This window comes from Erinaceus europaeus, chromosome 13 (assembly GCF_950295315.1).
Source record: "Erinaceus europaeus chromosome 13, mEriEur2.1, whole genome shotgun sequence".
NCBI lineage: Eukaryota > Metazoa > Chordata > Mammalia > Eulipotyphla > Erinaceidae > Erinaceus > Erinaceus europaeus.
The window spans coordinates 91,933,379-91,958,250 of record NC_080174.1 but is presented as its reverse complement, the minus strand read 5'-3'; the positions used below and the strand labels follow the sequence as shown (position 1 = coordinate 91,958,250).

The following is a 24,872-nucleotide window of genomic DNA, read 5'->3' as shown; positions in this document are numbered from 1 at the left end:
CTGAGTGTCCTTGTTCCCTGCTGTCTCCACTAACTGAAATGAGCCACTTAGCTGGAAAACGTCCATCCATCAACCAAAGCCTAACTGCCATGTCACCTCTCGTCTCTTTTGTCCCCACACACAGTTCCTAACCCCTTTGTTTGACTCCCTTACTGTCTTACCCCCATCTGTAGCAGCAGTGTGAGAGGAATGTACTGTGCTAACCCCAGTGCAGGTTTACGTGTGTTATTCACGTCGACTTTCTGACAAGAATAATGGCTTGTGATTCACACTTGTGCCTCCCTGAATCTAGCACAGTTTCTGATAACAACAGACCTTTAATAAATATTTATTTTAAATGTGAAAAAAAAAGTAAACAAAACTGTCAAACCATTCTTTCCCCATATGGCTGGGGCTTCACTGCTCCAGGCCGACTTTTTCAGATAGAGAAGGAAGGACCACACAGCATGGGAGCTTCCTCCGGTGCAGGGGGTTGGCAGGCTGGAGTCTGGGTCAGGTACATGACAAAGCAGGTGCAGTATCCTGGTGATGTCCCTTGCCAGCCTTATAAAACCATTCTTCTCGGGAGCCGGGCGGTAGTACAGCGGGTTAAGTGCACGTGGTGCAAAGCGCAAGGACCGGCATAAGGATCCCGGTTCAAGCCCCCGGCTCCCCACCCGCAGGGGAGTCGATTCACAGGCGGTGAAGCAGGTCTGCAGGTGTCTGTCTTTCTCTCCCCCTCTGTTTTCCCCTCCTCTCTCCATTTCTCTCTGTCCTAGCCAACAATGACGACAACCATAATAACTACAGCAATAAAAAAACAAGGGCAACAAAAAGGAATAAATAAATATTTTTTTTAAAAAAAATTCTTCTCTTCTCCTCCTTCTTTTAATTTAGTTTCTTTTTGATAAGAGACATAGAGAAATTGAGAGGGGTGGGGGAGATAGAGAGGGGCCAGGTAGTGGTACACATTACAATGTGTAGGGATAGGGGTTCAAGCCTCTAGTCCCTACCTGCAAGGGGGATGTTTCACAAGTGGTGAAGCAGGGCTGCAGATGTCTTTCTATCTCCCCCAAAATAAATAAATAAAATGTAAAGGGGGGGATGAGAAAGAGAAATACCTGCAGCAGTTTCTCTGCTTGTGAAGCTGCTCTTTGCAGGTGGGGACTGGGAGCTTGAACCTGGGTCCTTGGACACCGTAATGTGTGCACCTGACTAGAGGTGCCACTGCCTGGCCCTTTATTTATTTTGCCAGAGCACCACTCAGCTCTGGCTTTTGGTGGTGTGGGGACCTGGGACCTGGGAGCCTCAGGCTTGAGAGTTGGTTTGCATAACCATTATGCTATCTCTCCCACCCTACCTGGCCTCTTATAAAAACTCTTCTTGAGGGGGCTGAACCATGGTGCCCTTGGTTAAACACACACGATACAGTGTGCAAGGATCCAGGTTTGAGTCCCTCGCCCTCAACCCGGTTCCCACCTGGAGGGTCGGGGAGCTTTGTAAGTGGCAAAGCAGTGCTGCTCCACCCCTCCAAGATCCGTTTTGCCACCCACAAACAAACAAAAGAAACCCACCACTGTTCTTGACTTCTGAGCTGTAGGGAGCGGGCTTTGGGTTGAATCTGGATGATGGGCCGTGGGCAGCTTGCTGAGCCCTGGTCCAGAATCCAGGGAGACAGTGAGAGCCTTGGACTTGAGAGGACGGTGGCCAAGGCCTTGGGGTTTAGAGTCAGAAGGGATCTTGGAGCTGTGGGTGGCAATCTGCCTCGGGGCTGGCCTAGCTCTGCCCTCGGTGGCTGGTACCCAGTGAGGCAGAGTCGGCAGCCTCCAGGGGAACCCAGCTCCAAAGCTCCTGCCTGCCGGGCTAGCGTGGGGGTGCCTCTTCCTGGGTGCATACTCTCTGGGTTGGAGAGAACGTGACCGGAGCCAGCCTGGGCTGCTTACTCACTCAGCGACGCTAGGGAGATGACTCAGAACCAAGCTCATAGTGTGAGGCAATGCAATTTCTTTACTGATCAGAGAGCCAAGGCTTTTAAAGGGCAGACCCGGAAGTGGCAAGTCGGAAACGGAAATGGCTAGGAAAGGGGCGGAGAAAGGCAAAAGGGGGCTGGGAAGGTAGGAACTTCCTTAGCAACTATTGTGAGGGTTTTAACTGGTGGGATTAATATTACCCTGGAGGCAGGGAGGGTCTTGGGGGGTAGAAAGAAGAGAGATCAGGGAGTCAGGCTGTAGTGCAGCGGGTTAAATGCAGGTGGCGCAAAGCACAAGGACCGGCATAAGGATCCCGGTTCGAACCCCGGCTCCCCCACCTGCAGGGGAGTCACTTCACAGGCGGTGAAGCAGGTCTGCAGGTGTCTATCTTTCTCTCCCCCTCTTCTCTCCATTTCTCTCTGTCCTATCCAACAGCGACAACAACAATAATAACTACAACAATAAAAAAAACAACAACAAGGGCAACAAAAGGGAATAAATAAATAAAATAAAATATTTTAAAAAAAAGAAGAGAGATCAAAGGAATAAAATTGGTGGGGATCTTTCAGGAAAAACAATGATTATGATGTAGATAGGCCATAGTATCAGGAATACAGGGTGGAGCAGGGGGAGCTGGCTTAATGTTTTAAGGAATGCCAGGCTCCTGGAGGCAGAAAAATGCAGGGCGCTTTGTGAGGCTCCTCACAATTTCCTGACATCTCCCCCTTTCTTTTTATCTAATGGCCATAGCATCAGGAATGTGGGGTGCTTTGTGAGGCAGGGAGTCTGATAAGACGAGGCAAACCTTTGGGGTTGCTCCTGTTTCTCCTTGCTCAACCTCTCAGTAGAGAGAGAGACTGACAGGATAGACGCACTCCTCAGGTCAAGCCCTGCCAAGCTCAACCACATCCTCACAATTTCCCGACACCTGCCCACATCACCCTCTTCCCCACAGGGATCTGTGCCGGCAGGACCGAGGCTGCACCTACTACTTCAGCGTGGACGCGGACGTGGCTCTGACCGAGCCCAGCACCCTGAGGCTCCTGATCGAGCAGAACAAGTGAGCTGTGGGTGGCAGCAGTGGGTGGGCAGGCAAACCCCAGTCTGGTCCTTGTCCAGCCCAGTCCAGTACTGTGCACCATAGGCCCCTGCCTGCCTTTCCCTCCCTCACCTCCTCACCCTCCTCTTCTCATCCTCCTCTTCCTCTCCTCTCTCCTCTTCCTCCCCTTCTCCCTTTCTCTTTTCCTCACCTCCCCTTCACCTCCTCTCCCCTTCCTTCTCTTCTCCTCTTCCTCTTCCCTCTCCCACCTTCCCTTCTTCTTCATCTTCCCCTTCCTCTCCTTCTCTCCTCCTTCCTCTTCCTTCTCTTGTCCTCTGCCTCCCCCTCCTCCCCTCCACGCCCTGCCCTCCATGGCCTCATCCATTCCCCTGTATGCGCCTGGCAAGCTTGTCTGGGCCTGGCCTGCCGCCCTCACACCTCCCTGCTGCAGGACGAGGGGCGCCCACACTGACTCCAACTCCCTTCCCGGATCAGCTCCCACCCAGTGCCTCTTCCCCAGGAACATCATTGCCCCGTTGATGACCCGTCACGGGAGGCTGTGGTCCAACTTCTGGGGGGCGCTGAGTGCAGACGGCTATTACGCCCGTTCTGAGGACTACGTGGACATTGTGCAGGGCCGCCGCATGTGAGTGCTGGGGGGGGGCCTGCAGGGCCGAGTGTGAGTGCTGGGGGGACCTGCAGGGCCGAGTGTGAGTGCTGGGGGGTGGGGGGCCTGCAGGGGTGAGTGTGAGTGCTGGGGGGGCATGTAGGGCCGAGTGTGAGTGCTGGGGGGTGGGGGGCATGCAGGGCCGAGTGTGAGTGCTGGGGGGTGGGGGGTCTGCAGGGCCGAGTGTGAGTGCTGGGGGGTGGGGGGCCTGCAGGGCCGAGTGTGAGTGCTGGGGGGTGGGGGGCCTGCAGGGGTGAGTGTGAGTGCTGGGGGTTGGGGGGCCTGCAGGGCCGAGTGTGAGTGCTGGGGGGTGGGGGGCCTGCAGGGGTGAGTGTGAGTGCTGGGGGGTGGGGGGCCTGCAGGGCTGAGTGTGAGTGCTGGGGGGTGGGGGGCCTGCAGGGCTGAGTGTGAGTGCTGGGGGGTGGGGGGCATGCAGGGCTGAGTGTGAGTGTGTGGCGGGGGGCTGCGTGGCCTGCAGGGTGTAGGCTGGTGCCTCTTCCCCAGGTCTGACTGCGGGACTTCCTGATGAGTATCTTGGCCTGTGCCCCCTTCCTTTTTAAAATTTTAATTAATTAATTAATTAAAACATGTATTTATTTATTATTGGATAGAGAGAAATTGAGAGGGGGAAGAGGAGAGATGGGGGGAGAGATGGCACACCCGGTTAAGCGCAGACAGTGTGTAACCCAAGGGTCCTGTTTCAAGCCCCTGGCTCCCCACCTGCAGGGGGGATGTTTCACGAGTGGTGAAGCAGGTCTGCAGGTGTCTCTCTTTCCTTCTCCCTCTCTTTCTCCTCCTCTCCTCTCAATTTCTCTCTGTCCTGTCCAACAAAATGAAAAAAAATGGCCATAGAGCAGTGGATTCCTAGTGCCGGCACTGAGCCCCAGCGATAACCCTGGAGGCAAAAAAAAAAAAAAAAAAAAGGGAGGGAGTTGGGCGGTAGCGCAGCGGGTTCAGCACACGTGGCACAAAGTTCTAGGACCAGCGTAAAGATCCCGGTTCGAGCCCCTGGCTCCCCACCTGCAGGGGAGTCACTTCACAAGCGGTGAAGCAGGTCTCTCCCCCTCTCTGTCTTCCCCTCCTCTCTCCATTTCTCTCCATTTCTCTCTCCTATCCAACAACAATAACTACAACAATAAAACAACAATGGCAACAAAAGGGAATAAATAAATTAATTTTAAAAAAAAGAGGGAATGAGACACACCTGTAGCCCTGTTTCATTTGGGAAGCTTTCCCCCTCCAGGTGGGGATGGAGGGCTTGAACCTGTGCCCCCCCCCCCCAGACCCCTGCACTCAGGCCCCACCAGCGCCTTCAGCCTGTGACCCCCACCCCCCATTGCCTCTCTCCTCAGTGGCGTGTGGAACGTGCCCTACATTGCCAGCATCTACCTGATCAAGGGCAGCGCCTTACGGGCTGAGCTCCAGCAGCAGGACCTGTTCCACCACAGCAAGCTGGACCCTGACATGTCTTTCTGTGCCAACATCCGGCAGCAGGTCAGCCCACGGGGCAGCCCAGGAGCCCCGCGTGTGGGACAGTGGGTTCCTGCCTCCCAGAGGACGCTCTCATCCCCCCCCCCCACGGGCCCTCCAGGAAGCCTTCCTTGATAGCACACTGGTCGGTGTCAGACTGGGCCAGGGGCTGGGAGATGGGACAACCTTCCCTCCTTCCCTCCCTTATCTCGGGAACTTGCACCTGGTGGGTGGGAGGGGGCCTGCAGCCTGCCCTCCTCCAGGGGGGAGGTGGGCTGGGGTGGAGGTGGCGTGGGGGTGGGTCCGTTTCATCAGGCCTTGCTTTCCCCAGGATGTCTTCATGTTCCTAACCAACCGCCAGACCTTTGGCCACCTGCTCTCTCTGGACAGCTACCAGACCACCCACCTCCACAACGACCTCTGGGAGGTGTTCAGCAACCCTGAGGTGAGGTCCTGGGTGGACGCATGTGTCAGAGCTGGAAGGAACCTGGGGCTTCTTTCTCCCTTTGAGAGCTGGAATGGGGTGTGGGGGCTGTGTCCCCCTGTCTCCCTCTACCTGGAGGGTTGGGGCCAGGGCTGGGGTGCAGCGCCACCTGCTGGAGGAAGGAGCAGGAGCCAGAGGCCTGGCCCCTCATCTGAGCCTGGCTGTGACCTTAGCTCTAAAGCTGATCTGTGGTTCCAGACTGCCTCATCCCTGACAGGCCGGGTGGCGCTCCAAGGAGGACTGAGTTGTGGCTGTGTTCCTAGCCGCGGGAGCTTGTGGCTGGAACCTGCTCTCAGACTTGTGTTCACCTGTGCGGGCACCTTGTGCTTCCCCAGTGTGTGTGTGTGTGTGGGGGGGGGGGGTTAGGGGGGGGTCCCCTCATGGAGCTGCGTGGAGGATGAGCCTAGCTGGCCCAGGGACCCCAGCCCCCGTCCTGCTCCCCACAGGACTGGAAGGAGAAGTACATCCATGAGAACTACACCCAGGCCCTGGAGGGGAGGCTGGTGGAGACGGTAAGGAATGGTGTCTGCCGTGGGGCTTGGCTGTGGTCTGGTGGTGCTTGGCGTGGGCTGCTGTGCTGCCAAGCCCTGTGGGCATTTTCCAGGGGGAGCTAGTAGGCCTGGAGCCTGGGGCTTCTTCCCCAGCCAGATGGGAGAGGAAGAAACCCATCCAGAAGTGTGATACCTCTCTCTCTCTCCCCCTCTCCCTCTCTTTCTCTATATCTCCTTCCTTTAAAAAAAATTTTTTTTATATTTATTTATTTTTCCTTTTGTTGCCCTTGTTATTTATTGTTGTTTTTATTGATGTCGTCGTTGTTAGATAGGAAAGAGAGAAGTGGAGAGAGGAGGGGAAGACAGAGGGGGAGAGAAAGATAGACACCTGCAGACCTGCTTCACTGCCTGTGAAGTGACTCCCCTGCAAGTGGGGAGCCAGGGGCTTGAACCGGGATCCTTACTCTGGTCCTTGCGCTTTGTGCCATGTGCACTTAACCTACTGTGCTACCGCCGGACTCCCTTTTCCTTCCTTTTTTAACCCCCCTCAGAGCACTGCTCAGCTCTGGCTTATGGTGGTGTGGGGGATTGAACCTGGGACTTGGGAGCCTCAGGCATGAGAGTCTCTTTGCAGAACCATTATGCTATCTCCACCCTCCTTTCACCCCGGAAGTGTGATCTCGATCATGGACAGTGGCCCCAGGTGCAGGACTGAGCATGGAGTCTTTCTGCTTGCCCTGCAGCTGGCAGGCTTCTGCCCCTGAAGTGGAAAAGAAAAGAAAGAATGTTAAGGAAAGACAGAGTTAACCAAGCAAGCTGCAGGAAGGTGGCAGCAGACCCCGAGAAAGCCCCCCAGTAGTGGGATATTTCACCCTGACAGGCCACGGAGCTTCTGAGTCCCGCTGCTAACATCCCCCAGACACGGCTCTGCGGGGAAAGGCGCCAGTAAGGAAGGCGCCCAGACCCTGAGCGGTGGGTCCACGTCCACCCCGTTAGCCCTGCAGCCTCTGCTCTGTGCTGAGCTTGCTGGACCGTCCCTGTGCTCAGGGCCCAGAAGGCTCTAAGAACACCGGCTCTTTCTGCGGCCCGTTCACGCTAATGAACTTCCTCCTCGTGGACTCCCATCAGCTGGCTCTGGGTCTCGAACCCTCAACACCCCTTCAGTGTCCATATTCCCTTCCTTCCCCTGCTGCCAGCCCATAGCTCTGTCAACCTTGGCTAGGAAGGGTTGACTCCCAGTGCTGGCTCCCTTTCCCTTGTATTCTTTCTTCTTTTCTTCCTTTTCTTTCTTTCTTTCTTTCTTTCTTTCCTTCCTTCCTTCCTTCCTTCCTAACTTTCTCCCTTCCTTCCTTCCTTTCTTTCTTCCTTTGGCCATCACTGTATTCTTTCCTCTTTTCCTTTCTTTTCTTCCCTTTCTTTCTTTCTTTCTTTCCTTCCTTTCTTTCTTCCTTCCTTTCTCTCTTTCCTTCTTTCTTTCTTCCTTTGGCCATCACTGTATTCTTTCTTCTTTTCCTTTCTTTTCTTTCTTTCTTCCCTCCTTTCTTTCTTTTTACCAGAGCACTGTTCAGCTCTGGCATATGGTGGTGTGGGGGATAGAGCTTGGGACTTGAGAGCCTCAGGCATGAAGGTCTCTTTACAGAACCACTATGCTATCTACCCCTGCCCCATCACTGTGTTTTCGTAGCACTGGCTAGGTTCCTGAGCCATAGCCACAGACTGGGTGCAGAGGGTGTGCTCCACATGGGGGTGGGGGTGGGGCTGCCTGCAGAGGGCCTCGGGACACCGGAGTGGGGGCAGGGAGAGGATGCGGTGGTGCCACTCCGGGCCCCTGTGAGCATTCCCTGCCCTCACCAGCCTTGCCCGGATGTGTACTGGTTCCCCATCTTCACGGAGACTGCCTGTGATGAGCTGGTGGAGGAGATGGAGCATTACGGCCAGTGGTCTGTGGGAGACAACAAGGTAGGCCCCCCAGGCTTGGGTGGGGACGGTCCTCTCACTGGGGCCGACTTTCTTTTTTTAAAGCCTTAATTTCTACTTCTTTTTTAAAACACTTAATTTATTTTAATGTATTTATTGCATAGAGACAGAGAGAACTTGAAAGGGAAGGGAAAGAGAGGGAAAGAGAGGGGCTGGATGGTGGTGGTGCACCTGGCTGAGCACATACATTACAGTGCACAAAGACCTGGGTTCAAGCCCTCAGTCCCCACCTGCAGGGGGAAAGCTTCACGAATATGAAGCAAAGCTGCAGGTTTCTCTGTCTCTCTGTCTCCCCATTCCCCTTGATTTCTGGCTGTCTCTATCCAATAAAGACTATTAAAAAAATTAAAAGGGGCCGGGTGGTGGCACACCTGGTTAAGCACACATATTACAGTGCACAAGGACCCAGGTTCAAGCCTCTGGTCCCCAACTGCAGGGAGAAAGCTTCTCTGGTGGTGAAGCAGGGCTGCAGGTGTCTCTCTCACTCTCTATCTCCCCCTCCCCTCTCAGCTTCTCATTCATTGTCTCTATCCAATAATAAATAAATAAAAATAATTAAGAAAAAAATCTAAAAAAAAAAAGATGGAAAGAGACAGAGAGAGAGCTGCAGCCCTGCTTCACTGCTAACAAAGCTTTCCCCCTGAAAGTGGGGAGTGGGGGCTTGAACCCAGGTCCTTGGACACTGTAATGTGAGCGCGTGACCCGGTACGCCCCCAGGTGCCAACTCTCTAGACTCTTCCTGGGAAAGGAGCCAGCCTCTCTGGGCTGAAGGCTCTGGCAGGGAGGCCCCAGGCACAGATGCTGGGCTAGCATGAGGGTGCTTTTGCCCCGGCACGTGGTCTCTGGGTTGGAGAGAACTCAACCGGAGCCAACCTGGGCTGCTGCTTACTCAGTGATTCTGAGAGAGAGACCAGGAACTCGTGGTGGAGCAGAATGCAATGCGTCTTTATTGATCAAAGACAACGCCTTTATATCTTTTGAAACGGAAGTAGCAAGTCGGAAAAGGAAATGGCTTGGAAGGGGGGCTGTAGAAAAGGAATGAATGCGAAGGTAGAAAGCTTCCATAGCAACTGTTGGGAAGGGTGGGATTAATTAATACCCTACAGGCAGGGCGGGTGTCAGGCAAAACAATGATTATGTAAATAGGCCATCGTATCAGCACAGAGTAGGGAGGCAGAGAGGCTGGCTGCAGCCCGATGTCCCCAGTCTTGTGTGGTCTGTTAGGACTTTTTTTAAATACTTTTTAAAACATTTATTTATTCCCTTTTTTTGCTGCTCTTGTTTTTTTTTGTTGTTGTTGTTGTTGATGTCATTGTTGGATAGGACAGAGAGAAATGGAGAAAGGAGGGGAAGACAGGGGGGAGAGAAACATAGACACCTGCAGACCTGCTTCACCACTTGTGAAGTGACTCCACTGCAGGTGGGGAGCCTGGGGGTTTGAACTGAGATCCTTATGCTGGTCCTTGCGCTTTGCACCACGTGCACTTAACCCACTGTGCTACCACCCGACTCTCTTTTTCTTTTTTTAATATTTATTTTCCCTTTTGTTGCCCTTTTTTATTGTTGTTGTAGTTATTGTTGTTGTTATTGACATCATCATTGTTAGATAGGACAGAGAGAAATGGAGAGAGAAGGGGAAGACGGGGAGAGAAAGACAGACACCTGCAGACCTGCTTCACTGCCTGTGAAGCGACTCCCGTGCGGTGGGGAGCCGGGGCCTCCAACTGGGATCCTTACGCCGGTCCTTGTGCTTTGCACCACGTGCGCTTAACCCGTTGTGCTACCGCCTACCTTGAGAATAAATAAATATTTTTAAAAAATCAAAATAAATAAATAGAACTTAAGAAATAATAAGAATAAAAAAAAAAGGGAGAGAGAGAAATTTAGCTTCCTTCCCAAGATGTGGGGTGCAGCGGGGGCAGAGTGGTCAAGTGTAGGGTGCGGATGAACCCCCGGCCAGGCAGACAGCAGAGGCAGGGGGTGTGCTGTGTCTGGGTGGCTGTGAGCAACCTCCAGGAGGAAGCCCGTGACGGCATGGCGTCTGCCCAGTCCGAGCTTTAGCCCGCTCATGTGCACAGGTTGGGGGGGAGCCGCAATTCTTGCCTAAAGAGCCAGGGTGGGAGCAGGGGACATGGTAGAATTCTGTCTCCCACACTCTTGGCCTCTTCCAGGACAACCGCATCCAGGGCGGTTATGAAAACGTGCCCACGATCGATATCCACATGAACCAAATCAGCTTCGAGCGGGAGTGGCACAAGTTCCTGGTGGAGTACATCGCCCCCATGACGGAGAAGCTGTACCCCGGCTACTACACCAGGGTGGGCATGTCGGGGCCGGGGGATGGGAGGGAGGCCAAGGGGCCGGGGACCACGGGGAGAAGCGAGACAGACATCCTCCAGGCCTGGCGGGTGGAGTGGACCTCAGGGAGGCAGGACCTGGGATGGGCCCCTTGCGTCTGGGTTCTGATCTCAATTTTTCTTGTTGTTTAACCAGAGCACTGCTCAGCTCTGGCTTATGATGGTGCGGGGGATTGAACCTGAGACTTTGGAGCCTCAGGCATGAGAGTCTCTTTACATAACCATTATGCTATCTACCCTTCACTCCTCAGTTTTTAAAAAAATATTTATTTACTTATTCCTTTTTGTTGCCCTTGTTGTTTTTGTTGTTGTGGTTATTGTTGTTGTTATTGATGTCATTATTGTTGGATAGGACAGAGAGAAATGGAGAGAGGAGGGGAAGACAGAAGGGGAGAGAAAGACAGACACCTGCAGACCTGCTTCACTGCTTGTGGGGACCAGGGAGCTCGATCTCAATTTTTTTAAAAATTTATTTTGTCCTCTATTGGGGGATTAATGTTTTACAGTCGACAATAAATATAATAGTACATGCATAACATTTCTCAGTTTTCCACAACCCCCACTAGGTCCTCTGTCATCATTTTCCAGGACCTGAATCCTCACCCCACCTGAACTCCAGTCTTTTACTTTGGTCCATCAATCTTATTTATTATTTACTTATGTATTTGTTCATTCATGAAAAAGATAGGAGGAGAGAGTGAAAGAACCAGACATCACTCTAGCACATGTGCTGCTGGGGATTGAACTCAGGACCTCATGCTCAAGAGTCCAGTGCCATATCCACTGTGCCACCTCCCAGGCCACTTTCTTTTTTTTTGTACTAGACCCTTGCTCAGCTGTGGCTTATGGTGGTGCGGGGGATTGAACCTGGGACTTAAGAGCCTCAGGCATGAAAGTCTCTTTGTATAACTATTAAGCCATGAGTCTTTGTATAACTATTATTCCATCTACCCCTGGCCTTTAATTTTTTTTTAAAAAAATCTATTTATTTTTGGGTAGAGACAGAGAGAAATTGAGAGGGGCACGGGAGGTAGAGAGAGGGAGAGACAGAGACACCTAGAGCCCTGCTTCACTGCTCGAGAAGCTGTCTCCCTACAGGTAGAAACCAAGGGCTAGAACCTGGATCCTTGTGCTCTGTAATGTGAGCAGTTAACCAGGTGTCCCACTGCCTGGCCCCCTATTTTCTTATTTTAACCAGAACACTGTTCAGTTCTGGCTTATGGTGGTGTGGGGGATTGAACCTGGGACTTTAGAGCCTCAGGCATGACAGTTTATTTGCATAACCATTATACCATCTACCCCTGGCCTTTAATTTCTTAAATCTATTTATTTATTTTTGATAGAGACAGAGAGAAATTGAGAGGGGAGAGGAAGGTAGAGAGAGAGACAGACACCTGCAGCCCTGCTTCACCACTCGAGAAGCTGTCACCCTGCAGGTGGGGACCAGTTGCTTGAAGCCAGGTCCTTGCGCACTGTAATGTGAGCACTCAGTCAGGGTGTCACTGCCTGATCCCCCATCCCATAACTTCTCTATCCCATCGCCTGTTGATGGCAGTTAGGCTGCTGTGGGTGGTGCGGCTGTGAACACGGCCTCCCTCTGGCCCTCTGTCCCATCCTGTGGTGCAGGCGCAGTTTGACCTGGCCTTTGTGGTCCGCTACAAGCCGGATGAGCAGCCCTCTCTGATGCCACACCATGACGCATCCACCTTCACCATCAACATCGCGCTGAACCGGGTTGGGGTGGACTATGAGGTGAGTGTCCCCACCCCGGGGCAGGGGCCACACCAGTGCCAGAGAACTAGGGAGAGCTGGTACCTGACCCACAGGAACACTTCCCAGGAGTGGGCCCAGGGCACAGTTCGGTAAGAAGCAGTCAAGCCAAGGCACCGGGGCTCCAGGCCACCCCAAGACTGCAGTGCTATCTGCACCTCCAGTTCCGCAGCCTCACATTTCTTCTCAAGGATGGGGGAGTTCCCCTATGCCCTACCATGCTTTCACATAGTCCCACAGTAACGTGTGCACTTAACCAGATGCAACACTGCCTGACCCCACAAAGGTCTTTTATGTTTGTTTGTTTGTTTATGGGGTGGGAGAGAGAAGCAGAACATCACTCAGGCACATGGGATGCCAGGGATTAAACTTAGGGCCTCATGCTTGAGAGGTGAATGCCTTACCCACCCTTCCACCTCCTGGGCTACTCTCTTTTTATTTTTACTACAGCACTACTCAGCTCTGGCTTCCAGTGAGTGGTGCAGGAGATTGACCCTAGGGCCTTGAAGCTTCAGGCAGGAAAGTCTTTTGTATAGCCATCATGCTACCTTTTCCACCCTTTATGTATTTTTATTATCTTGACTAGAGCACTGTTCAGCTCTGGGTTATGGTGGTGCTAGGGGTTTATTTTATTTATTTCGAGATTTTATTTATTTATTTATTTATTAATTTTTTATTTTTCTTCTTATTATTTTTTTCCTCCAGGGTTATTGCTGGGCTCAGTGCCTGCACCATGAATCCACCGCTCCTGGAGGCCATTTTTCCCCCTTTTTGTTGCCCTAGTTGCTGCAGCCTCGTTGCGGTTATTATTGCCATTGTTGACATTGCTTTGTTGTTGGATAGGACAGAGAGAAATGGAGAGAGGAGGGGAAGACAGAGAGAGAAGGGAGAGAAAGATAGACACTTGCAGACCTGCTTCACCGCCCGTGAAGCGACTCCCCTGCAGGTGGGGAGCTGGGGCTCGAACCGGGATCCTTACGCCGGTCCCTGCGCTTTGCGCCACGTGCGCTTAACCCACTGCGCCACCGCCTGACTCCCTATTTATTTATTAATGAGGAAGACAGGATATCACTTGGGACCTCATGGTTGAGAATCCAGTGCTTTATCCTTTGTGCCACCTCCCGACCATGGTGCTAGGGGTGTAAACCTCAGGCTTGTAAGTCTTTTTCATGACCATGTTGTTATCTCCCCATCCCTAACCTTTAACGTCTGTGTTCCAGAAGGGGAAATTTGGCGCAGTTTAGACACAGAATATAAAGCTTATAGGTGACATTTATCCAGAGCTGCCTGACTCTGCGACCAGTGCTCTTGGTCACTTGATCTTTGCTGAGTGTCTTCCTAAGACCAGCAATGGACTCAGTCCACTAGGCACCCCTAGCATAATGGTTCTGCAGAGAGACTCTCCTGCCTGAGGCTCCAAAGTTCTAGGTTCAATCCCCCACACCACTGTAAGCCAGAGCTGAGCAGGGCTCTGGAAAAAAAAAAAAAAAGACTACCTCAGGAACCAGGAAGAGAGAAGGGGAATGGGAGGGACATTTGGATGTAGTGACAGATGTAGGTGTGACTCAGAAAGGAAGAGAAAAAAGGACCCCCCCAAAAAAGCAAAAGGGAGAGGGGCAAATGTATACAAGTACAGACAGATGGTTGTAGAAATAACAGTCAGCCCTTATCTGTGACCTTGGGAGAACTGTTGCGGCTTCCAGTGGAGGGAGTGGTGACACAGAACTCTGGGGGTGGGGACACTGCAGAGCTGTATCCCTGTTGGCTTGTAATTTTGTAAATCAATATTAGATCACTAATAAAATTAAAATTAAGTGGTCTGGAAGGTGGTGCAGTGAATGAAGCATTGGATTCACAAGCATGAGGTCCTGAGTTCAATCCCCAGTAGCACATGTACCAGAGTGATGTCTGATTCTTTCTCTCTCTCCTCCTATGTTTTTCATAAATAAATAAATAAATAATTTCAAAGATGTTATTTAATTTATATTTTAATATTTTTTCATTCCCTTTTGTTGCCTTTGTTGTTTTATTGTTGTAGTTATTATTGATGTCATTGTTGTTGGATAGGACAGAGATAAATGGAGAGAGGAGGGAGAGAAAGACAGACACCTGCAGACCTGCTTCACCACCTGTGAAGCGACTCCCCTGTAGGTGGGGAGCCGGAGGCTTGAACCAGGATCCTTACGCCGATCCTTGCTTTGCGCCACCTGCACTTAACCTGCTGTGCTACCACCGACTCCCGATTTTATTTATTTACTAATTAGAAAAATAGGAGGAGAGAGAAAGAACCAGACATCACTCTGGCACATGTGCTGCCGGGGATCGCACTCAGGACCTCATGCTTGAGAGTCCAAAGCCTTATCACTGTGCCACCTCCTGGACCACTAAATAAATAAATTCTTTTAAAAAATTAAAATTAAAAAGAGAGAGAAGGGGAGGTCACACTCCAGGATGGGTTTCTTCCTCTCCCATTTGGTTGGGGAAGAAGCCCCAGGCTCCAGGCCTACCAGCTCCCCCTGGAAAATGCCCACAGGGCTTGGCAGCACACAGCAGCCCACACCAGGCACCACCAGACCACAGCCAAGCCCCCCGGCAGACAGCGTTCCTTACTGTCTCCACCAGCCTCCCCTCCAGGGCCTGGGTGTAGTTCTCATGGATGTACTTCTCCTTCCAGTCCTGTGGGGAGCAGGACGGGGGGCCGAGAGAAGAGGGGACAGTGAGCAAAGACTCTACTTCCTGTTGGGGAATAGACACTTCCTGTGAAGGAACTGACACTTCTTCTCCCTCAGGGCGGCGGCTGTCGTTTCCTGCGCTACAACTGCTCCATCCGAGCCCCGCGGAAGGGCTGGACGCTCATGCACCCCGGGAGACTCACACACTACCACGAGGGCCTCCCCACCACCAGGGGCACCCGCTACATTGCTGTCTCCTTCGTGGACCCCTAGCTGGCCCAGCCGGCCACCTCAGCCCTTGTCTCATTGCCAACGGTCACTGCCAGCAGCCTCTGGGGCCTCTGGAGCCTCTGGAGTCCAGCCACCTGGTGTAGCCTCCGGACTCTTCACTTCTCACTGTGCCTGGAGTCTCCTCGGAGAGGTGGGGCCACACCCGGGCCACACCGGAGGTGAAGAAAGCACATCCTTGCATGGTCCTGGCCTGGTGGTCCAGACCAGCCCTTGAGCCTCCGATCACTTTCTTGGCTCTGTCGTAACTTGCCCTCCCACCCATCCTCCTGAAAAGAAAAAGCCATCTCTCTTCCTCCGCTTTTTAATTATTTGACCCAGAGCACTGCTCAGCTCTGGCTTAGGGTGGCGCCGGGGATTGAACGCTGGATTCGCAGGCCTGGAGGTCTTTTCGCATCACCGTTATGCCGCGGTTCTTCTCCCGTGGGCTGAGCCGAGAAGGGAGACTTGAGGGCCGAGAAAGCATGCCCCAGAGTTTCTCCCGGGCACAGCCACAACGCCAGGGACTTCGGTTTCAAGTTTGAGGTGGACACCCAGGCCTGGATCCACCTCGAGTGCCCAGCTGACCACACCGAGGCCAAAACCCTTCCCCCGTGGCTCCTGCCCTGAGCACAAGAGGGTGACTCAGAAACTTCACGGTGAGGAGGCTGGAAATATATCGCTGTCACAGCTCCACCTCTGGTTTGTCTGCTGCCGCAGGCAGGCACTGCTGTGTCCACACTCTGCACTGCCCCTGAGGGAGCGGCAGCCCCAAACGGGTTTCTATTAAAGGCCTTTGAACCATGGATGGGAGAGGCTCTGGGCACTGTGTGCAGGGATGGGTTCTTTTAACTTATTTTATTCTATTTTACTTTTGCCTCCAGGGTTATCGCTGGGGCTCAGCGCCAGCACTACACATCCACTGCTCTTGGCTGACATTTTTATCATTTTATTGTCTAGAACAGAGAGAAATTGAAAGAGAAAGGGGAGATAGAGAGGGGGAGAGAAAGATAGACCCCATGTAGACCTGCTTCATCACTTGTGAAGCGTCCCCTCTGCAGTTGGGAAGCCTGGATCCTTGCATCAGTCCTTTGTGCTTCGTACTGTATGCACTTAACCCAGTGCGGGTTTTCATATTTATTTATTCATTCATTCATTTAGGTAGAGACAGAGACGTTGAGGGGAAAGCGGGAGACACAGAACACATAGCGCTCATGCAGCTTCCTCCCTGCAGGTGGGGGCTGGGGACTTGGACCCAGGTCCTGGCTCATTGTAACCTGTGTGTTGTATCTGGTGTGTCCTTCAGGAGGGCTTTAAGCGTCCTAAGTTGGCAAGAATGGCTTTGGTTTTTTACTGCCTGCAGGGTTATTGTTAGGGCTTGGTACCAGCACTATGAATCCACGGCTCCTGGTGGATATTTTTTCCTTTTCATTGGATAGGACAGAGAGAAATTGAGAGAGGAGGAGAAATAGAGAGGGAGAGAGAGACAGAGAGACACTTGCAGTCCTGTATCACCACTCGAGAAGTGTCCCCTCTGCAGTTGGGGATTGGGGGCTTGAACGAACCCAGGTCCTCGTGCCTGTCCTTGAACTCAGTACTATGTGTGTCTAACTGGGTGCGCCACCTCCTGGCCCCCACAAAAAACAAGAACTGCTTTGGAAACTGATTTGGTGTCTGGCATTTCCCAACTTTTTGCCTCCAGGGTTATCACTGGGACTCAATGCCAGCACTACCAACCCACTGCGCCCGGTGGCCATTTTTGTCATTTTATTGGATAGGACAGAGAAAAATTGAGAGAGGAGGGGAAGATAGAGAGGTAGAGAGACACCTGCAGACATGCTTCACAACTCAAGTGACGCCCCCCCACAGGGGGGTCTGGGGGCTCAAACCCAAATCCTGAGTGCACCACCAGCCATATTTTTCCTCTTCTAGATAGAGTTGAGAGGCAGAGATAGGAAGATAGAGAAAGGAGAGATGCTATAGCACTTCTTTACTGGTCCTGAACCTTCCCCATCTGCAGGTTCTCCCATGAGGTAGCTGGGGGTTTGAACCTGGGTCTTCGTGTGTGGTAACCTGTGCACTCTACTGGTTGATCTGCCTCTGGGCTCCTATTTCACTCTCTTTTTTTTTTTTCTTTTATTTATTCCCTTTTGTTACCCTTGTTGTTTTATCGTTGTAGTTCTTATTGTTCTTGTTATTGATGTCGTCGTTGTTGGGTAGGACAGAAAGAAATGGAGAGAGGAGGGGAAGACAGGGGGAGAGAAAGACAGACACCTGCAGACCTCCTTCACAGCCTATGAAGCAACTCCCCTGCAGGTGGGGAGCCAGGAGCTCGAACCGGGATCCTTAAGCCGGTCCTTGTGCTTTGCGCCACGTGCACTTAACCCATTGTGCTACCGCCTGACTCCCTCGCTCTTTTTTCTTTTAGAAAAAAATAACTTAATTTCATTTTGTTGGTATCAGATCTTCACTGCTCTGGATTTCAGATAGATAGACAGACAGACAGGAAAAGACACCACAGCAATGAAGCTTCCTCCAGTTTCCTGACTCTGAGCTCATGTCTGGGTCAAGCACAAGGCCAAGCAGGTACACTATCCAGGTGAGTTATTTTGCTGGTCTATCTTCCTTCAATGCCTTGGGGACCAGACTTTAACCTGGTCTGGCACATGGCAAAGCAGCACACTATGTTCCAGCAGCAGCAGTCTGTGCCAGCGTCCAGGGCTTAGGCCGGAGCTCGCTGGAGAGAACGGGCTGGGTAAGAAGGGGCCAGGCGGCGGCGCACTGGTTACGTGCACACGGCACAATGCACAAGGACCCAGGTTCAAGCTCCTGATCCCCACCTGCAGTGGGGGAAACTTCACAGGTGATGAAACAGGGCTGCAGCTGTCTGTTTCATTCCCTCTCTCTCTCTCCCCCACCCTTCTCAGTTTCTTTGTTTCTATACATTAGTAAATAAATAGAAATAAAGGGAAATGGCCAGGTGCTGAGTGGTGGTACACCTAGTTAAGTGCACATAGTATGAAGCACAAGAACCTGGGTTTGAGCCCCCGCTCCCTACCTGCAGGGAAGACACTTCACGAGCGGTGAAGCAGGTCTGTAGGTGTCTCTCTGTTTCTCTCCCTCTCTATCTTCCCTTCCCTTCCCTTCTCAATTTCTCTCTGTCCTATCAATAAGTTGGGGGTAAAAAAAAAAAAGACCACCAGGAGCAGTGGATTTGTAGTGCTGGCACTGAGCCTCAGCGATAACCTTGTAGGCAAAGTAATTAAATATAAAAAAAATAATGGCAAAGAAAGTAGTGAGGTCAGGTGAGGCTCTAGGACTCCTGACTTAGGCAAGATTCTCCAAAAGAAGGGAAAGGAAATAGCTTTGGGAAAATGGACAGTCCCTTTAGGGAGGTCAGCCAGGAGGAGACAGGGGACATGAGTAGCGTGCGTCATAGGCCCCAGTGTGGGTCACACCCAGGGCCGGTCACACCCCAGGTAGCCTCCAAAGCAAGGTTCTTGACTCGGGCCCTCAGGTCACTCTGGGCAGGGAGGGCAGGGCAGCCCACTGTAAGCAGTTTCTGATAAGCTGCTGGGTCCTCTCAGGACTGACTGACCTCTCGAGGTACCTAGTGAAACTTTGCCACGGTGTGGCACAGTGCTGCCCAGAGGGTATCCGTGAGCCTGGCAGCTGTGCCAACTGGGTTGCTTTCCCTCACCCTGCACACGGCACTCCCCCCTCCTGCTGCTGCTCAGGTCACTAGGCGTGGGGTCCTGTTCCAGGTGGAGTATTCCATCCCCCGTCCTCGGAGGGCGTGGAGTCCTGAGAGTTCAGTTCCTTCTGTGGCCCAGCCCCACAGAAAGGCCCCTGCGGTAAGCCCAGGTCCAGGTTGTCACGGTGCTTCTGATCCACCGCCCGTCAGTCACAGATTCCATGCCCCACCCCTCTTTGGCTCTGATGGATGTCCTGCGGCGACTCACAGAGCTCAGGAAAACAATTTACTTGCTCCGTCAGTGGGTCAGTGGCGTCCTATAAAAGGCCGCCACCCAGCAAGAGCCACATGTCTGGGAAAGGTGCCAAGGGCCTCTGTCTCCCCTGCTCTGTGGGGAGCCCCACCTGTCATTTCTCTCCAGCTCCTCTCAGACCAACCCCAGAGGCTGAAAGGTTGATGGCACCAGAAGTTCCAACCCTCTGAGGGTACTGCTGGTTGCCCTGGCAATCAGCTCCCATCCTTGCATGCTCTCAATCACTCAGGTGTGCCTCCAATAAGAGATACCCTTGTCGCTGTCTCATGAGTAACCCTGGAACTATTTCAGGAACTGAGGACAACAATGCCTATAAAAGCAAAAGATGGTGTGGTGGTGGTGTGTGTATGTGTGTGTGTGTTTAATTTGTTTTCACCAGAGCACTGCCCAGCTCTGGCTTATGGTGGTGCTGGGGATTGAACCTGGAACCTTGGTGCGTTGGGCAGCAAAGCCTCTTTTGCAGAACGATGATGCCATCTTCCCAGCCCTCCCTATGTGTCCTCTATGACAGTCATAAGGGCTTAAGAAGCTATGGGCTGGGAATAGGAACAAGGACCAAATGTACTAATACACATATTAGCACAAACCATAGCTATTAAAGGGTCACAGTCATGGGAATCAGAGACCTAACTGATGTACTGAAATAGTTCATTAATTGGACAGTGTCCCATCTAGTAAATATAAAGGCCCTGTCAGGAAGGGTTTGTTTGTTTTGTTTTCTTTTTTTTTTTCTACCTCTCCAATTACTACACATCTAATTTTTTTATTTCTCAGTTTTACACATAACAATCTATAATTTAATTTTTGATTACTGATTTAATACTGGTTTACAAAATTTTAAGATAATGGGTACAATTCTGCACCATTCCCACCCCCAGAGTTCTCTGTCCTCATTCCCTCCGTTGAAACTGTAGCGGTTCTCTCAAGGTCACAGATATGGAAATGTGGGTTGACTATTATTCCATATGTGTGTGTGTGTGTGTGTGTATATATATATATATATATATATAATTTTTTTTTGCCTCCAGGGTTATCAATGGGGCCCGGTGCCTGCACTACGAATCCACTGCTCTTGGAGGCCATTCTTCCCCCCCCCTTTTTTTTCTATTCAATCATTAAGGAGAGAGACTGTCAGAGCATATGAAGTGCTGGGGACCCAGTCCTGAACTCAGGAACTCATGCTTGCAATCACATTCTACCTGCTGCACAGTCTCTGGGAGATTTGTATAGTCAGAGGGCGGGGCAAGAAAACAATTTCAGGGAGTAGCTCAGAGATGGCTCACCTGGGTTCAAGCCCTTGCTACCATCTGGGAGCCCCAGGCACCAGGGCAGTTCTGTGGATGGGAGAGTGGTGCTGTAGAGTCTCTGATTTAAAAAGCTCACTGGGAGCAGTGGACACACACACACACACACACACACACATCAGGAAAATCCACCATTAAGAGAAGACAGGGTAAAGAGGTAATAAGCCTGTGTGGGGCTTTGTCATAAAGGATTCCATCTTGGTTCTCCTTCCTCCCTCTCCCTTCTTCTCTCCCTCCCTTCCTCCTTCCTTCTCGCTTCACAGGGAGCTACTCATTTTTATTTATGAGAAAGATATGAGGAGAGAGAAAGAACCAGACATCACTCTGGCACATGTGCTGCCAGGGATCGAACTCTGGACCTCATGCTTGAGAGTCCAAAGCTTTTAACACTGTGCCACCTCCCGGACCACAGAGCTACTCATTTAATTTTAGATGATGGGAGAGGATGGAGGTCAGGGCCCTGGGAATCAAACCCAGGGCTCATGCATGCACAGCATGCCCTCTACCATCCTGCTACATCCTAGTCCATATATATATATTTTTTTTTCTCCTAATTTATTATTTTTTTTGTCAGAGCACTGCTCAGCTCTGGTGGGTGGTGGTGGGGGTGTTGGACCTGGGACTTTGGAGCCTGTGTGGGGCTTTGTCATAAAGGATTCTCTTTCTATAACCATTATACTATTTACCCCTAATAAGATATTTTATAGTGTTAAATAACAATAATCAAACAAGTTTGAACTCTAGTTGACCTTAGTAAACCTTTCCTGAATCAGGCAGCAACCTACTCAGCAAGGATTTAGTTACTCTCATTAACTACAAAATGGAATGTTTGGTTTTAATAAACAGGAAGCAGAGAAAAAGGCAAGTATTGCTTTCTGGCGTGGCACCTCCCTGCCAGGCAGGGGGATGGGAGGGGTCTCTCAGGCGGATTAGATGAGGAGTGCTAACTAACCTGGGCTAGAGGCTACACTCCTGGGGTAAACTGAAGCTGCGTTTAGGTTAAATATTAAGTCCTGGCTCAGTGGCAGTATAAACCTTAACACAAATGACTCCATTTTAGTCCTGTTACCTCTTTTCCTCAAAAGTAGTCATGGGGCTGGGTGAGTTACCATGTGCAAAGACACGGGTTCAAGGCCCCATCCCCACCTCTGTGTGTGTGTGTGTGTGTGTGTGTGTGTGTGGGAGCTTCTCAAGTGGATGAAGCAGGTCTGCAGGTGTCTTACCTTCTCTCTATCTCCCCCTTCCCTACCAATTCCTACATGTCTCTATCCAATAAACAAATATGAAAGAAGTCACATATTACTTTTGAATATATAGTACTGAGAGAGAGAAAGGGACGTGGAGGGAAGGAGAGAGGGAGGGAAACCAAAGTATCATTGCTAGGGATTGAACTCAGGGTCTCAAAAATATAAGGCGTGAGCTCTTCCTATGAGCCACTTACCAACTCAGTAGCCATGACTTTTTAATTTTTTTTATTATCTTTATTTGATAGAGACAGCCAGAAATTGAGAGGGAAGGGGGTGATGGAGAGAGAGAGAGAGAGAGAGAGAGAGAGAGAGAGAGAGACCTGCAGTACTGTTTCACCACTCATAAAGCTTTCCCCCTGCAGGTGGGGACCGGGGGCTTGAACCTGGGTCTTTGTGCACTGTAACATGGGTGCTCAATCAGGTGTGCCACCGCCTGGCCCCAGTAGCCATGTTTTAAGCAGTAAAAAAGAAGCAAAGGCCAGAGAGATAGTACAAGAAGTAGCCAAACAGACTTTCATGCCAGAAGCACCAGAGCAAGAGAGAAGGAGAGCTCCCAGGTTCAGTCCCTTGCACTACTATAAGCCAGAGCTGAGCAGTGCTCTGGTGAAGATAATAACAGCAACTGGAGAAATAGCTAAACTAGTAAGAGCCCTGGATTTTAATGCCTGAGGTTATAGGACCAATCCCCAGCACCACATATCCCAAAGTGGTGCTCTGTTTTCTCTCTCTACCTCATATGTGAAACACTCTCAGTCAATCTAGGGGGCTGGGTGGTGACGCACCTGGTTAAGCACACATGTCACCATGTGCAAGGAACCAGGTTCGAGCCCCTGCTCCCTACCTGCAGGGCTTAATATCCCATGAGCTACGAAGCAGATCTGCAGGTGTCTGTCTTTCTTTCTCCCTCTCTATCTCCTCCTCCCCTTTTAAATTCTCTGTCCAGTTAAATTAAAATAGAAAGGAAAAAAAAGTAGTGGTCCAGGAGGTGGTGCAGTGGATAAAGCATTGGACTATCAAGCATGAGGTCCTGAGTTCTATCCCCAGCAGCACAAGTACCATAGTGATGTCTGGCTCTCTCTCTCTCTCTCTCTCTTTGATAAATAAAGTAAGGGGAATCAGGCGGTAGAGCAGCAGATTAAGCACAGGTGGTACAAAGTGCAAGGACTGGTGTAAGGATCCTGGTTTGAGCCCCCGGCTCCCTACCTGCAGGGGGGTCACTTCACAAGTGGTGAAGCAGGTCTGCGGGTGTCTGTCTTTCTCCCTCTATCTTCCCCTCCTCTCTCCATTTCTCTCTGTCCTATCCAAAAACGATATTAATAACAATAACTACAACAATAAACAAAGGCAACAAAAGGTAATAAATATTTAATAAATAAATAAAATTGGGAGTCAGGTGGTAGCACAGCGGGTTAAGCATATGTGGCACGAAGCGCAAAAACCAGAGTAAGGATCCCGGTTCAAGCCCCTGGCTCCCCACCTGTACGGGGGTCGATTAACAAGTGGTGAAGTAGGTCTGCAGGTGTCTTGTTTATCTTTCTCTCCCCCTCTGTCTTCCCTGCCTCTCTGCATTTCTCTCTGTCCTATCTAACAATGACATCAATAACAACAATAAAAACAAGGGCAACAAAAGGGAAAATAAATAAAATAAAATAATAAATTTAGTGACAGAACACATTTCTTTTTATTTTTTAATTTTTATTTTCCCTTTTGTTGCTCTTGTTTTATTGTTGTAGTTATGGTAGTTGTTGATGTCATCATTGTTGGATAGGACAGAGAGAAATGGAGAGAGGAGGGGAAGACAGAGGGGGGAGAGAAAGACAGACATCTGTAGACCTGCTTCACCACCTGTGAAGCGACTCCCCTGCAGGTGGGGAGTCGGAGGCTCGAACAGGGATCCTTATGCTGGTCCTTGTGCTTTGCGCCACCTGCGCTTAACCTGCTGCGCTACCGTCCGACCCCTGGCAGAACACATTTATTAAAAAAAAAAAAAAAGAAAAGAAAAGTAAAAGTAAAAATGGCCACAAGGAGTAGTGGATTTGTCGTGCAGGTACCGAGCTCCAGCGATCACCCTGGTGGCAAAATAAATAACAATAATAAATAAAATACATAAATCTTTAAAATTAATGGGCAACACTAGAAAATAAGCAGGTGAGTTTGGGTAATTCACCCAAGTAATCGAAAATATTGGCATTTATCGGGGGCTGGGCGGTAGCACAGTGGGTTAAGCTCAGGTGGCGCAAAGCGCAAGGACCGGCGTAAGGATCCCTGTTCGAGCCCCCAGCTCCCCACCTGGAGGGGAGTCGCTTCACAAGCGGTGAAGCAGGTCTGCAGGTGTCTATCTTTACCCCTCTCTGTCTCACCTTCCTCTCTCGATTTCTCTCTGTCTTATCCAACAACAGCAATGGCAACAATAATATTAACAGCAACAAGGGCACAAGATGGGGAAAAATGGCCTCCAGGAGCAGTGGATTCATAGTGCAGGCACCGAGCGTCCCAGCGGTAACCTTGTAGGCAATATAGTCACTTATCACAGAATCAGTAAGATAAAGTTGACATTCCTTTTCTGCACTGTCTCCCATCGCAGCTCAGGTTGCACCGGTCAGGTCACCTCTCATGGCTACTGAGCTGCAACAGGTAGGCAGGCTGGTGGCTGTGCCCAGTGGGCCTGTCTCCTGCCGTAGCCCAGCGCCTGGCACACAATGAGGCCCAGTGACCTGCCCAGTGTCAGCTGCAGTGAGCTTTCCCCAAGCCTCCGGGGAGAGCCTGTGTGAAGCTCACATGCAGGTTGCGTGCCCAGCTCAGCCACTGCTGATGGAAGGCACACTTCCTCCAAGTCAGCTGGCCCAAGCCTGCCTTTGTCTTCCTTCCTGCACTCGTTAATTCAGTCGACGCTTCTGAACCTCATAAGAGGTCTCTGAACCTACAGAAAGCTAGCTAGGCTTCTAGAGCAGCCAGGAGCCCTGGGTTCAGTTCAGCCTTTGGCGCAATGAAAGAAAGAGCGGGAACCTCTCAGCCTTCCACGCCCTTGTTGTCTTTGCCTCTTGACAGTGCCAAGCCCCGCCCCTCCCTGATGGGCGCCGGGCAGAACTACAACTCCCATGACGCAACGGGCGAAAGTCCCGCGACTGCGCGTCATCAGTTTGGGACGCACGGCAGCGCGAGAGCTCGCGG

The 24,872-nt window shown here is 51.2% G+C and overlaps 1 protein-coding gene across 3 annotated transcripts in view; it reads left to right on the top strand.

The window, feature by feature from the left end:
- PLOD1 (procollagen-lysine,2-oxoglutarate 5-dioxygenase 1) overlaps positions 1–15,949 on the top strand; it is a 59,162-nt gene extending 43,213 nt beyond the window's left edge. For 2 of the 3 annotated variants that reach the window (XM_060170885.1, XM_060170886.1), the window contains exons 11-19: positions 2,905–3,009; positions 3,509–3,634; positions 5,008–5,149; positions 5,457–5,570; positions 6,056–6,121; positions 7,955–8,059; positions 10,249–10,395; positions 12,061–12,186; positions 14,994–15,949. In XM_060170885.1, the coding sequence (XP_060026868.1) occupies positions 2,905–3,009; positions 3,509–3,634; positions 5,008–5,149; positions 5,457–5,570; positions 6,056–6,121; positions 7,955–8,059; positions 10,249–10,395; positions 12,061–12,186; positions 14,994–15,149 (1,087 nt within the window). In that variant the 3' untranslated portion in view covers positions 15,150–15,949. The remainder of the gene's footprint in view (positions 1–2,904; positions 3,010–3,508; positions 3,635–5,007; positions 5,150–5,456; positions 5,571–6,055; positions 6,122–7,954; positions 8,060–10,248; positions 10,396–12,060; positions 12,187–14,993) is intronic. The other variant, XM_060170887.1, reaches the window with a different exon arrangement.
- Positions 15,950–24,872: the final 8,923 nt, after the last annotated feature.